This window comes from Nuphar pumila, chromosome 3, assembly GCF_984573655.1.
Source record: "Nuphar pumila chromosome 3, dmNupPumi1.hap1.1, whole genome shotgun sequence".
NCBI lineage: Eukaryota > Viridiplantae > Streptophyta > Magnoliopsida > Nymphaeales > Nymphaeaceae > Nuphar > Nuphar pumila.
Genome location: NC_143251.1, coordinates 4,569,174 through 4,585,301, shown reverse-complemented (window position 1 = coordinate 4,585,301; position 16,128 = coordinate 4,569,174). Strand labels below are relative to the sequence as shown.

General features: G+C 37.5%; 1 protein-coding gene across 1 annotated transcript; it reads right to left on the bottom strand.

Moving 5' to 3' along the window:
- Window positions 1–6,674: 6,674 nt before the first annotated feature.
- LOC149841701 (microtubule-associated protein RP/EB family member 1C-like) lies at window positions 6,675–13,432 on the bottom strand. Its single transcript, XM_089998504.1, has 6 exons — window positions 13,322–13,432; window positions 13,076–13,231; window positions 12,835–12,941; window positions 7,243–7,507; window positions 7,041–7,154; window positions 6,675–6,932 (listed from the first exon to the last, which is right to left on the bottom strand). Exons 1-6 carry the CDS (start codon window positions 13,430–13,432, stop codon window positions 6,675–6,677), a joined length of 1,011 nt encoding a protein of 336 aa, XP_089854630.1.
- Window positions 13,433–16,128: the final 2,696 nt, after the last annotated feature.

Sequence of the window (16,128 nt, the reverse complement as noted above, 5' to 3'; positions counted from 1 at the left end):
CAAAACACCCCTTATGTGTACAAATTTAATGATAAAACATAAATTTTGAAAAAAAAAGTACAATTTCCTTTATCATGAAAAAAGTGTTTTTGTCATCAAAAAAATGAAAAAGGTATTTTGATATCAAAACGTTTCTTTTTATACAAGGAGAAGCCAGCTTACTACTGCTTGCAATCCAAAAGGTATTCTTATAGCTTTCTGACCTACTTTGAGTTTAATTATTTTTATGAAAAGCAATCTGGGGTTAGGCAGATCCTTACCAGACATCTCTTAAGCCCCATGTGGCAGAGGGAATCGAACCTGGGCCTTCAGCTTGGCACAGGACCTCTGTTACCACATGGGATACTTAATTATTTCATCAGAAGGAATAATGGATTTTCATATCAAACTCTGTTGTTCTTTATTGAAAAGCTAGGACAGACTGGACAGTAAATCTTCTATACAGTCTGTACGAGTACCCTTACTTGGAATTTTCTTTGTCTTCACCTTTCATCCTATCATTCAGAATAAGGGTGGACATCGAGTTGGGTACCCGGACCAAGATTGGACAGGTTTGCCCGGAAGAGAGCAATAAGTATTAGACCTGACTCAGCCCAACTAGTAAATCGCTCGGGTATAAAGTAGAAATAAAACAATTACTCAATGGAACGCGGCTCTGTCTAGCCTGTTTCCAAGTTGAGCCTAAAGGGCCCCTGCTAACCCACTTGGGGGGCACGAACCTGATGAGTCCGGTTAACTTTTAGAAGGCCTAGGTCTGGGTCAGTCCTGTTGGGCCCTAACGGGCCCTGGGTTGGAAAGAGCTGGGCTGGCGAAGGTCGACTTAATTCAAAACCTACCACACTGTAAACCATAAATCCCACCCTAGTACGCCCTTTGGTTTGCACTAATCCAGGCGCATATACCTCAGTTCTAAGAACCAAGGCATTGCTTCAAAGCAACAATCTGAGATCCACAGATGGTGAATATCTGGCCAGATCCCCCAGGTCAGGCCAGAAAATGGGGATCTCAAATCCCTGGTCTGTGATATACCCTGTTTGAATCAACCTCAGATATAGGGCTGGGAGTCTGGGACTCATGTTCGGCTTGTAAAGAGCTTGTTCAAACTCGTAAAATTGGCTTGGCAAGTTTAACATGGAAAATAGGTACATATTTCACTCGTCTCAAGTAGCAAAAATATTTAATTTCAATATATTTTACATCATATAGTATATGCACAACATATGATTGAACTATTTGGTTTGCGAAAGATAAGTTTAGTGGTAAAACCTTATTATTTCTAGCGAAAACAATGCATTTTTTGTAACCCTATTTCTTCATCAATAAATCAATGTATTTTTCTATAAGATAGCTCAAACTCCATTCAACTCGGGCTCATTATGGGCTCGAACTCAGATTGGCTCCCCCACAAAAATCAGCCAAGCTTAAACACTTCAAGCTAGATTCATTCTGCTTGTTTACCGGCCCTACTCGGATCTGGCGTAGGCCCATTCCATATCCAGCATTAATTTGTGTGTCTGAGTTAATCAAACACGCCATTGCTAATGCATGCGATATGTTTTGGTTTGCACTGATTCAAGGAAGTGACACTTACAGTTAACACATGGGCAATTTTTTGTGTGATTGGCTCTAATATGCTAAATTGGCATGTAGGTCAGGTTGGTTATATCCTTGAGCAATGCAATATGTCAATGAGGGTTTGAACTGATGTATCATTCCAACTAGAAAAGCTAAAGGATGAAAGAAAGGTATACCTACTAGTAAAAATTTAGGGGTAGTTAGACCGCAGGGGTATGGCGCAGTGTGATATGAGCAGACTAGGTTCAAATCCTATGGGCGTCACCACACTACTTAAGCCGAAGCTTGGCGACTCTCTGGGGTCGAGGGGTTATAAGCCCACGGAGTTTTACGCTGACATGGATAGCGATCATAAGTACGGCAGGCTGAGCCCGTGCGACTAGGTCTCTGCACCTGGGGATGGTTTCTCCGAGTAATAATAATAAAAAAAATTAGGGGGTAGTACTTACACTTGCTCCTGTGACCACATAACATGGTAAGCATCTTATGTGAACACATGCCTTCCTGACTGCTACACTCTGTGTGGTGATAATTGTCAACCAGGATCAATTAATTGATTTTGTAATACTGGAAATGCAGTGTTATTTTCGGACTTCTGATCACAAAGCAAGAAAAGTATTTCTTATTCAAGAAATGCAAAGCACACTTAAGGATGTTTATTACCTTCCTTGTGTCAGTATGAGAAAAATTATTCTCACCTGCAATCCAAGATGCCAATTGCCTGTCAACGGGTTGGATACCTGTTCTATTTGTGCACATCCAAATCTGACCTAACGACGTATAGTCAGGGTAGATTCAGGTTCAAGTCACGCTGGGTCGAGCCCAAGTCTGACTAAAGCGATTAATATATTTTCTTGAACCACTGCATATGTTATAACAAGAGCTACACATGCGTAATACTTGGATCGGATTGGACACCCAACACCCAACAAAAAATCGCACCACGAACCCCACACGAGTATCAAAGTGAGATTTATTTGGGTGGATGTATCCAATCCCATATCCTGGTAACTGTATCCAGGTCAGCATGTACCACTCCCTACCCGACCAATCTTGGTTCAGCTTCGTTCCAGGTGTGTGAGTGCCTTTAACTGGTGGGCTCCGTAAGGGCTTGGGTGTCGGTGACCTCACCTGGGGTTTACCTCACAAGGGTCTGAGCCCATTAAGTGAGCTGGTTCTAGGCAAGGGTTCCTTGTCATTCAAAAAAAAAAAAAAGTTCAGCTTCTGCCAATCCAATTGGATTTGGATCCTATTGACTAGAAAACACCTTGGGATTCAAGTAAATGGCTTATATGAACTTTTTTGTTTCTTTCTAATTAGGTTCGGGCCAATGTTCAACTCAAAACTCACATTACCACAATGAAGGGATTGATAAGATTGTCACTTTCGTATGGTGATGGGTCCATTCTGTTATGTTAAAGAAATGCAGGGGCCTCTTGGGAAGTGACCACTAGGCGTATTTCTCAACTTTGATTCTCTTGCAGGAATGATACGAGTGATACAAAAAGTTGATGCATTGTTCTCAAGTATGCTTCTTTGTGATAATGAGTTGGCTGTTGTGATCCTTTGTAGGTGTGCAAAATGGGCTGGTTTCACGCCAAGACATGAGGACAAGGAATAGTACATTGGGCACGAGTGTATTCATTTTCACCAATATAGATCACGTCCATCATCACGGTTAAAGATTTCCATCACCCTTATCGAAGCAGCCAACTTTCAAGAAAAGTATGAATTATTGATCAAACGAAATATAATCACTATTTAATCCCGTGAGAAAGTTTTCATCGTATGAATCGTTGGCTTTCTTTGTTTTCCACTACAGATGATTCGGAAGCTGCTTTCTTGGTTGAGAGAGTGACTCAATGCAAACATATCCATAGTGTAAGCTAGTAACCATTTCGTATATGGGTACATCTGAGATACAGAATTGGACCTGCAATGCCGCCGGCCGTTTGTATTCATCAACTTAAAAAGTAAATGGACAGGTCCAAAGTAAATGGACAGGTCCATTACACCAGCTGCACTGATCTCCCAGGTGATGATGCCTTCTTTGCACCGTGACATCTCTCTCTCTCCCTCTCCCTCTTACTTTGATTAATGCTTTTGTTGCAACCAAACCCAAATTCTTAAAACTTTGTTTGATTTCCCTTCCTGTGTGAAACCCCATGGCCTACCCCTCATTCATTTTTCATGATTTTGTAATCCCAACTGTCTTTTTTATGGCATTGGTTACATCCCCAGCCAACCAGAAAGCGAGGTCACGAAAACCCTTTGCAGGAAACCGGCCCTGTTTTCATGCAAAACAGGTTCTATGAGAGTTTTTTATATGAGAAGTTATTCAAAAAAGGTTTTTTTGCTTGTATGTGTATCCTAAGAAAAACAGTGGGAAAATGTGAAAAAAATGAGAAGAGAAAAAATGAGAAAAAAATGGGAAAATGTGAAAAAATGGTGGGTGGTGGTGAGATGGATGATGGTGATGATACTGAGATGGTGGGTGGTGGTGAGATGGGTGATGGGAGTGTAAAAATAATTTTTCTCTTGGTAGAAAAAACATTCCTCCACCCCCCCTTCATGGAGGAATGTTTCCTATCAAAAAGTGTACTTTTTAGAAAAACTCAGCGAAAAAGTCTCTCTTGTTTGGAAAGGTTGAAAAATCCGTAGAGATTTTTCATTTTGCATCACTTTTTCTACATCTTTCTCACTTCCAAACATGCCCTATGAGCCTCTTTTTCCAAGAAAAAAAAGTGCACAACATGCCGCAGCTGCACACACAACGGGATGTCAGGATTTTTTTGGAAAAAACCCTAAGTTTCCGCAGAATACAAACGCCCCTTAAGAAAAGAAATTTAGGTAACAAATGGCCAAGGAGGGCCATTGAGTTAACTCTCTCACACAACAATGGTCAAGGAGGGCCTTAAGTTAACCTCTCTCACACAACAATGGGAAACGTTTTATTGTGGTGTAAAAATTCAATGTCTTATTCACTAGAAATACATGATGGTCCTTCTTACGAGGCTTACATCCACCCAACCTAAAAGTGGTGTTTGAGTGCACCCAACTTGCCCAAGTAAACGGAATGATCTTATAATAGAAAGAACATCCCACCTCCCATTCAACCCGATAAATGGTTGCATCCAAACACCACCTAAACGTTTGGACCTCCCTTTTAAGGTTGGGTGGACGTAAGTTCATAACATGTAAGAAAGGCAATCATGTATTTTTAGTGTTTGGGCCTCCCTTTTTAAGGTTGGGTGGATATAAGTTAATAACATGTAAGAAAGCCAATCATGCATTTTAAGTGTTTGAGCCTCCCTTTTTAAGGTTGGGTGGATGTAAGTTAATAACATGTAAGAACGGCAATCATTTATTTTTAGTGAATAAAAGGTTGGGTGGATGTAAGTTAATAACATGTAAGAACGGCAATCATGTGTTTTTAGTGAATAAGACCAATAACCAAAACGGGTAAGAGTTTGGACCCAGGTGCCAAGATCTTACCCATATTTTCAGCAAGGTGTATGTAGCACATTTAGTCTAGGGAAGCAGAGAAGAAGATAAGAAGCAAAGAGGAGAAAAAAAGGAGGCCCATCATCATGTGCTGTTTAACATGAAGGCAATGTCTTTATCATTCAAATGTGTTATTAAATTGTGAATGCAGCACTTCGAGCATCTCACATTCTCACTGATGCAACTCTTTCGTGCTCTACAACATCCAAAGTTCCAAACCTACATTATACACCCTCAATAGCTCTGCCTTAACATGATGTCTACTTGCATACATTTAGCGAGACACCCTCACTGGTATGCAAGCATGCTAATGATGATGTTAGCAAAATGCATGCATGTGAATGCACAAATGTTGAAGCATGCTAAATTCATGCCAAACGGACTTACAATGTCTCAACATGGGAAAAACTAGGCTGGATTAACCTGGAAAAAATATCACTTTTAGAAAGTGAACATATAACAGAGGGAGATATAACCTTAGGTGTCAAGGGCATTTTTGGTACTTTCAAATATTCAACTCAGGTTGCCATTTTTGGTACTTTCAAATATTCAACTCAGGTTGGCTAAGTGGCCGTGAGGGTAATAAAGGCAGGTAGAACAAGTCCTTATTTGATCACTATCAGAAATTTCAAGAAAAGGTGGTCTGGCAAGGAATTTCAGATCAAAGGGTAAGGGAAGTATCAAGAAATTACATAAGAAAAGGTGGTCAGATCAAACGGCCAGGACTCATCTCCGAGCTTGGTTAAAATAATAATAATAATAATAATAATAATAACTAAGAGGACAGGACACACTATCAACAAAACAAGCCTGAAAGAAAAGTTTTGACAAGTGTCTTCCAAATGTCATACAAGTGAGAATATTATTGGTTTCATATGAACTGTGAACAATTTCATGAAATCATCAAATTAAGAATTGAAATACTTATCTCTGCCGAAAAATGCTAAACAACTTTTGCATTTTTTCATTCTTACATTTTATTTCGTTTTCATTTTTTATAAATTGATTTTCTGCTGACATGGTCGACATTCATAAAAAGTATACACAAACATAATACGTAAGCAACAGTTAAAGTTCAAACTACAAGAAACCCACATTATGGACACCAAAACAAAGTTGACGGAACATCAAACTCTCAAATTTATGAATGAGAACCAAACAAATATATAAAGATTGCGAAAAAAAAATCAATGAATGATCAACAGCCTATTTCTTCACAACACACTCACCAAAACAAAGAAGGCAAGACAACAACTCGATCATTCAACACAGGTAGCAGGTGCAAAGTAGAATTACATCATCTAGAAATAATTTCACCTTGTCGTGAAAACGAGTACCAATATTTATAAGGTGGAAAGTAGAATCGGTGAGCCAGTCATATCATGTACAACGTCTACAAGGTGCTCTTCCACCACAGAAATAGGAGGAAGGGAATTTTCATTCTTTTAGAAGGCAGCCAAGACACCTCATATGCACCTGAAGAAGAAACACGCACCAAATGGTGACCGTAGGAAAAGGAACTTGAAGATATTTGAGGAGAAATGGTGTAACTTTAGAAACAAAACCAGATGTGGTACCTCGTCTGCAAGAAGCAATCAGCATGTGAGCGTTGAAACATTCTGATGCACATCAGAGAAGTCCGAGATCCTTTGCCTAGGTGATAATGCAGAGTGGGCAACTTCATCAACCTCATCATTTAAAATTGATTTTCTCTTCTGAGTTTCCACTCTAGGAGCCTGGTTTTCTTTTCCAGGGTTGGGACTTTGCTGCTGGCAAATTATTGCGTGGGCTTCTGCTGCGACCGAAGGACTATCATCTGTGGCATATAGTATTCTATGAATTGCACCAACAATCTGAAATGGTAAGAGGGAAGGGGAAAATAAAGATCCACCAAGATAAGAAAACTGGAGAAGGCATAAAACATACAAAACAAAACAAGTTAGTATGGATATCCCACATACCGGCAAATGATCAAGATCTGGATATTGACACAAAATCTCTATATCTCTCAATTTAGAAAAATAAAAGTCCCTCTCCTTTTCCAAGCTATCAACTGAAAGCTTTAGTTCAGTAATCTGAAGACATGTCAAGAGATCAAGTCAGAAGATAGAAACTAGGAACAAGTTTTGCCTTTTCTCACAAAATTTGCTCATTTCATCTGACCTGTTCATCAAAAGCCTGTTGCTGAGCGGGAGTGATGGAATGGGCAATCGAGCCATGTACAGAAATGTCTCTACCTCCACTAGAAGCAGGTCTTCCAACCTTAACTCCTGCATTTGATGGGTTTCCATCATTCCTCCGGACATTGACACTGGATTGTGACTTGGTTGCTGCAGAAGACTGCTTGTTCAACTGCACGGATGCCACAGGTTTCTTGCTTACTTCTTTTCCCCCTTTGCAAGCTTCCCTTCGTTCTAAAGGATTATAACTGCCAATATCGATTGTATTATGATGTTATCCATATGTTTAAGACTCATACTTGGAAAGGAAGCATCAGAGCCCTTCTTCAACGAAGAAAGAGAGAGCTATTTCTTTTCCTTCTCATTGCTCTTCTACTTCTATATTCCCACTTCTAATTTTTGTTGTAATAAGAAAGAACTTGAGGGATTAAACTCAAGGAGAAGAAGAAAGGGGAAAGGAAGGGGCACAAATTGTTTGCAGCAAAGCCTCTCTATTGCAGATAAGAGGTCAAAACTTTTAGCAATCTAATAAAAAAACGGATTTTAAAAAGAGTACATAAGGGAGAAATGAGAAAAAGGATGTGAGAAAATAACACTCATGTGTACATTGTTCATTATGTTCATATGAGACAACCGCTAACACTTATTCAGGATGAGTGCCATACCCATTCGTCCACATGCATGGTTAAGGAAAACTACCCATTCCAACGATTGGGTGTCTCTTCCCTTTTAAAATTGACACATGACAAAGTACTATTTAACCCTTAAAGTCAAAGTTTCTAATAGACACCTTGTGTGAAAAGGCAGATCATGAATGCCTCTTTTTATGTCAAATGACCACACAATCCCTTATCTAAAGAGGCATAATGTATGAACATGTTTGACTATCTAAAGAGGCATAATGTATGTTAATGTTCAGCCTACCCATGGTCATATCACTTGGACCACTATGACCTCAATCGACACATCTCACAAAATAGACACAAAGGAACTTTCAAATATTTTCTTTAAGAATCACATTTAACCCCTCAAACCAATATTTAAAAACAACTTATAAATAATTTTATTAAAGAGGCATAATGTATGAACATGTTTGACTATCTAAAGAGGCATAATGTAAGTTAATGTTCAGCCTACCCATGGTCATATCACTTGGACCACTATGACCTCAATCGATACATCTCACAAAATGGACAAAACATAAAGGAACTTTCAAATATTTTCTTTAAGAATCACATTTAACCTCAAACCAATATTTAAAAACAACTTATAAATAATTTTATTAATTATTTTGAAACTATTTTTTACAAAAATTCTCTCCTAGTTTCAAAACAATGAAAAAATGTCATTCAAGGCATAATATGAAATAACATGCATAAACGAAGGTACATTTTAGGTTTGAACCTTCACTTAGTGTAAATATATTAAAGTTCACCAAGGTGCTGAAGTGAATTTGTTCTTGAACTTAAGGACCTTACATGATAAACCCATAAATTATACACATTATTTCTTAATGTTTCACGTAGACATTTGTCAAAACTTAGCACATTACGGTCTTTTGTTAATTTCTATCTAGTAGATGCTTCAGAGATTGCCCAGGTCTCATAGGACACATGTAAGTCTATTACAAGAACCTTGTAACTAAATTTAAATTTATTTAGCCACATAGGCTTATAAACTTATTAAGAGAAATAATTTTCAACCCACTTTTCTGATTATAGTCACAAATAGCACCTTCTTCCATAGATGAGGCAAGGAAATTCTCCTTAATTTTCTTAAAATTAAGTGTTTGAATTTTCAATTACTCAATAACTTGTTTTTCCCTTTGAACTTAAGCTTTGGGATCTCCAAGAACTCTAAGTAGGGTTGTCATTATTGGTGATTCACAGAACTTATACGCTTTAGCCCCATCCTTGCAAAAGTTTAACCATAATAAGTCAATTATGGATTTTCACCAAATTCTGTGATTTGGATTGGTCTTTTATTTGATGTATCATATGAGATCTAATTTTCACCAAATAGCCATTTGAATATCTTCACAAATTCATACTAGTATGAGATTTCAACAAAGTCATGTCTTATACACGACTTCACACACAAAATTTGATCCCATCTAAATAAGAACTAAAACACATAATTAAATTTGAATTTTGATCTTAGATTCTATTTCAAGTTTTTAAGAACCTATGGTAAAGTTTTAGATCATGCTAAATCTAAATCTTGCACAAGTGGATCCTTCTCTTATATGATCCTTCTTATATAAACTTGATCCAAATCCATTCTAAAAAGATCTAATTTTGACCATTCAAGATCCAACCCAACTTTAGCTCAATGGTGGCAAGGAGAGATCCATTTAAATGTGAGAATAAATTGGCTAATCCATTAAACAATCAAAATAGTTAGCATTCTCACAAATAATCAAATAATGAAAGTTTTCATATATGACATGATGTGACTAAATGTTGTAAAAAATAGTTTCAAAACAATTAATAAAATAATTTATGAGTTCTTTTGAAATGTTAGATTGAGATTAAATGTGATTTTCTAAAAAAGTATTTTGAAGTTCCTTTGTATTTTGTCCATTTTGTATAATATAGCCATTGAGGGTCATGGTTGTCTAATTTTTATGACCATGGATATGATTGGACATTGACTTGTCAAATATGTCCATAGACATCGTACCTCTTTACAAAAGGGATAGTGTAATCATTTGACTTATCTACATTCATGTGGATGTCTCTTCACAAAGGGTGCATCTTAGAATCCCTAACATTGAGTGTCAAATAATAATTTGACATGTGTCAAATTTTAAAAGCAAAGACACCGAACCGTTGGAATAGGTAGTATTCCTTCACTATGCATGTGGATGAATGGGTATAACACCAATCAAGAATGGGGGCTAACACCCATTCATACGATGCAAAGAGGTGTCACATATGAGACACACCCATTGACATAACTACCCTTTAGGTTCTATAAAAAGACAACATAATTCACAACCAATGTTGTGGAAAGCATTGTTGTGGAGCACTCCACCAAAAACTGAAGCGAGGCGTAAGCCTCAGAAATTTTTTCTTTAACCTTAAAAAAATCTTAAAAAATATCTACAAATACAAATAAATAATAGAAATGCTTTATTGATAAGTAACATTCAATAAGAAACAAAAATTGCAAATAAATAGCGAAATTAACATTTTTTTTCTTCTACAGAAAATTGCAGATATAAGTAGTTTTCGTTCTTTTTTTTTCCGTCTCTCTATCTCTCTCTCTCTTTCTTTTTCTCTCTTTCTTTCTTTCGTTCTTTCGTCCTTTCTTTCTTTTTCTTTCTTCCTTCCTTCCTTTTCTTTCTTTCTTTTTTCCCTTCATTTCTTCCATTCATTTTTTTTCCTTTTTTTTCTTTGTTGCACTATTTACCTGCGCCTCAAGGCGAGGCGCGCTATTTGCACCTTGAGGCACGTTTTTGAAAACTATGTGCATAACATACACGAGTATTATTTTCTCTCATTTTTGCTTGTTTTCTATTTTTTGTAAATTTATTTTTTTCTATCAAATTGTTAAAAGTTTGGCCTAAAGTAGAGACTTTGTTTTTAGAGTCTAAAACTAGAGTTGTCAGGGGAAGCAGAAGCGGAAAGCGATTCGCGAAGCGGAAAGCGATTCGCGAAGCGGAAACAGGAAGCGAGGTACATCCAAAATATTAGGAAGCAGGAAGCGTGGGAAGACATAGAAGCGAACCAAGAATCGTCTCGAAAGCGAGAAGAGAAGCGAACCGGAAGCGACTTAGGAAAGCGAGGGAGAAGCTAAAAAAGAAAGAAGAAAGAGAAGGAAAAAACAAAAAAAAAAGAAGGGAAAGCACACTTCCCAAATTTTTTTGGTGCTTCCCAATACGTTTCGAAAGCGCCATGTTATGTGCTTCCAAAACACGCTTTGGGGAAGCACGCTTTCCCACGTCCTATGGCACCTCCGGTAACCCTGTCTAAAACATCATCATATGCAAGACATTATCAAGTGTTTTGGTGTATAGAATTTACACTTTCAAAGGTCTTGCAAATTTTAAGAAATGCACCAAGGAAGTTGGCTCATTGAATCCCTAAGGTAGATAGTCGATGACTCCTTAAACTATAGATAAGTAGAGACGCTTTGCTTTTGGAGTCTAAGACGTCATCATATTCAAGACATTATCAAATGTTTCAGTGTATAGCATTACACTTTTAAAGGTCATGTGAATCTAAGGAAATGCAAGAGTGAGGCTGGTTTGTTGAATCCCTAAGGTAGATATCCAATAACTCCTTGTACTATATGTGAGGGACGATCACTGCCTTAAAGAAGCAATCCTGTGTCATGCCTTGAGCTGGTATTCACTGTTAGAGAGTGCCACCGACACTCTTTATTGAATCAGAAAACTTATTTTTCTAACAATTTTTATTTTGATATTTGATTTTCCTACTGTTCTCAAAATTTTAACAACATACGGATGCAGGTGCGAGAATTTAGGGCAAAGGTCACGCAATGTGGAAAATTGACAAGCGTGTATGTGTGTCTCATACTGCTGTGCATACTTTGAGAAATTTATGTGTCAGACACCACATACCCACACCCATACCTATGGAAAATAGCCATGCATTGGCCTAGACTAGCTTGTAAATAACAGGGTAATTCTTCAGATCCCAGTTTGGGTCCTACATCAGTAGCTGTGGCAGCTGAAGTGGATGGGAGTAATCAAGTGGAAATGGGCACAGGTAGAGGTGAAGATATGAGGCAGATGTGAAGCTTTAAAGACGGGATGGGAATGGAGAGGGTAAGGCAGGTTTGTGTTTATCTAAAACGTCCAAAAAATGCTCTTTCTATTTGTGTTTAGCATTAACAAAATCCATAAACATCCAAACAAGGCCTGACCAAATTGTCCACAGCATTCTGAATACCCGAGAAAAAACAAGGAAGGGAAACAAAACTAAATTAAAAAAGAGCACGCGGATATTGGCCAACCCTCATCAATTTATCAAAATCAAGAGCCGTACAGGTTATACATATTTCAAATTGACACAGAAAAGAAATTTCAGTAAATTTCAGAACATTATTTTCCAATAAAATCCACAATATATACTCCCGAGTGCATAAGACTGCCCAGCGTATATCTACGTGCATGCAAATGTTGTACACTGAGGCATGATGAGAACAGGAAGCAAAACAGTTGTAATCACCATCTCGTGGCCACAAAATGATCAAATCAAACACATGACACCGCAATTACACAAGTTAATAAAAAAAAATCAAAGCAAGCACGTCTGCCTAAATCACGATGCTAACAATGATGAAAGCGGCGCTTTTTTTCCTAAACATCTTAGATAACACCTTAAGCAAAAGCACATAAATTTTTCCGTCAGTTGAAACTTAGTCCATACTATAAAACCGGACTGTGTATACACAAATAATATAATTAATCTCTTCAAAATTATTTTAAAAACAAAACAGAACAAGAACACAGAAAGCCTCTCTATATTCATATGAAAATAAAACAAAAGAAACCAAGTAAAAACCACGCGCAGTTCTTGGTAAAATAAAAGAAACTGAACCTTACTTCATCATAACACCACCATTCACAGAATCACAATACCGCTTCATCCACTGCATGAATTCCAGGTTATCAAGGGGACGCCCTTTCACCAACTTATTCACTTCCATATGCTGAAAAAATTATAAAAACAAAAAATAAATGAACAAAACAAGAACAAGGAACCCTGTAAGACTCCGGATCCAGAAGCACTGTTACATTAGGCCTAAAAAAACTAAAGAAAAGAAAGACAAAGAAAAAGATATACCTTATTGATCTTGAGTTTATTGAACACGTCCTGAAGAACCTTATAGTTCTGGATCATTTCGTACTCGTTCTTCGCATCAAAGTTCACCTTGTGCATCGGCACGATCCCCGGATGGACCGCGTCCATCAATTGACATTGGATCGCGCCCGAAGCAGCCTGGTGATCGGCGACAACAACGCACTAAACGATACAGAAACGAAAAAGAAAAAGATCGAAAACTAAAGAAGAACGGAATAAAGGAAGTACCTCTTCGACTTTGGATAGGTTGAGTTGGAGAGTGGAATTGATCCATGCAAGGATCTCAGATCTCCCGACGAAGTATGCAGAGTCCATCATGCCGATGTTTGAGGCAGCCATTGCTGAGACGAAGAGATGTAAAAATTAGGGCACGAAATTGGGGGAGATGGGAAGAAGAAGAAAGGGGAGACTAACGGGAAGATTTGTTAGATGGAATTTGAAATTAGGGCATGGGCGGGATGAGTCTTTATCGTGGAGAGATTTTTCAGGGGTACATGAAATTGATCAAAATGACATGGATATCCCCATTTTTTATTCAGACTAAAATAACCCTTTAGAGATGAAGATAGACACGAATGCTTCAGCGGCGATAAGAGGAAAGTGTAGTGTGCTGTGAGGGTAGTTATGGTACTTTCGGAGCAGTTTTGTCTGTGTGTGAATATTTCTTTTTACCGTTGCATTTGAAATTTTGAATCAGAAAATAGAAACTGACATCGTGACCAAGAATTGCATTTGAAAATTAAGTCGTGTGGCTCCTTTTCGCTGCTGCCTGTGGAAGTATGCAGCAGCTTCCCTCTACCAAGTAGCGATGTAAACGGTTCGTGTTCGGGTCAGATATCTGACGGGCTTGTTTAGTCTGATTCTGTAAGCAAAACTATATCTGAATTATGATAGGACTTGAATTCATTCTTAGCAATTTTTCATTCGAATCTGAATAATCCGAATTTATGTCCGGCTAGATTTGGCCTGATTATATGTAAATGTAGATCCAATCGATGGAGGCTCTATTCATCCGAGTGCAAATCTGTCTTCGAATCTGATTATAGTCCATCTGAGTCTGACCTGTTTACATCGATAAATTACTTTTAGTTATCAAAGCACCAAGGATGAACTTGAGATCCAGGAATCTCTTAAGTGATCCCTTACAGCATTTCATGATCCCTACAACAAAATGTAGGCCTCAGACAAAATGCTGTCATGTCATTGGCTGAGGGCACATAAGCGATCACTTAAAGAAATCCATGGATCCCCTTTGGCAAGAGTGAAGTGATTTAATATATATATATATATATATATATATATATATATATATATATATATATATATATATATATATATATATATATATATATATATATACTTGGTTGAGGGAAACATGAGGTGTTTAGAAAACAAAAAGGGGAGCTAGTGAGAAGAACATTTATCATTCAACATTACCAAAATACATCCAACCGAATATTGGATGAGAGAGGAACATAAGAGTAAGACAGCCACCATCTAGATGGTGACTGTGCACAGTTCAGAGTACAAGTAGATCCAAACCCCGTCTCTACTATGTAATTTAAGAGTCAGATACACATCAAACATAACCCGCTGACGTAGCCTTCCAAAATTGAATTTGATGCCCCTGAAAAAGATATCGTTTCTTTCGGTCCATATCACCCACCATGCTGAAAACAACCATACCCGCCACAATAATCTCCCTTTTTTTTTGTTTCGTAAACTCATGGGACCAAACAAGAGGTCCCGAATAACAGAACTTGAACGCGTTTGAACCAAAGGGGAGCCAGTGAGGAGCAACATTGAAAATGAGTAGAAAATGGCATTAACAGTAGTAAAACTTGGGTTTTACTTTTTCTTTTTTAAGGTTTTTGGCAAATTGGGCCCTGCCTTGTAGGAATTTACAAAATAGTCTCGGCCTTATACCCTTTTGCAAATCAGTCCATGCTGTTAGTTTAATCGTGGTTAACTGGTCACCAAAGCGCCCTTCATCAAATAGTTGTGAGTATTAATTTTTTGGAAATTAGTCCACCTTATTCACATTTTGCAATTTGGTGATCTTATTATAAGGGCAAAACCGTCAATTTGTCTGCCATTTAACAGTTGCCATCAGGAAAGCTAACAGCGATTAACCTCAAAAGGACTGATTTGCCAGGAATAATGAAAAGGCAGGGACTGGTTTGTAAAAACGGAATACGGCAGGGACAATTTTGCAAGTAGGCTTTAAAGCAGGGACCAATTTGCAAAAAAAAAAAAACCTTTTCTTTTACTTAAAATGAATTTCAAACCTTTTTGTCAAAACACCCCTTATGTGTACAAATTTAATGCTAAAACATAAAATTTTGAAAGAAAAAAAGTACAATTCTTTTATCATGAAAAAAGTGTTTTTGTCATCAAAAAAATGAAAAAGGTGTTTTTGATATCAAAACGTTTCTTTTTATATAAGGAGAAGCCAGCTTACTACTGCTTGCAATCCAAAAGGTATTCTTATATATATATATATATATATATATATATATATATATATATATATATATATATATATATATATATATATATATATATATATATATATATAGCTTTCTGACTTACTTTGAGTTTAATTATTTTTTTTGAAAAGCAATCTGGGGTTAGGCAGATCCTTACCAGACATCTCTTAAGCCCCATGTGGCAGAGGGATTCGAACCTGGGCCTTCAGCTTGGCACAGGTCTCGGTTACCACTTGGGATACTTAATTATTTCATCAGAAGGAATAATGGATTTTCATATCAATCTCTGTTGTTCTTTATTGAAAAGCTAGGACAGACTGGACAGTAAATCTTGTATACAGTCTGTACGAGTACCCTTGCTTGGAATTTTCATTGTCTTCACCTTTCATCCTATCATTCAGAATAAGGGTGGACATCGAGTTGGGTACCCGAACCAAGATTGGACAGGTTTGGCCGACCGAGAGCAATAAGTATTAGACCCGACTCAGCCCAACTAGTAAATCGCTCGGGTATCAAGTAGAAGTAAAACAATTACTCAATGGAACG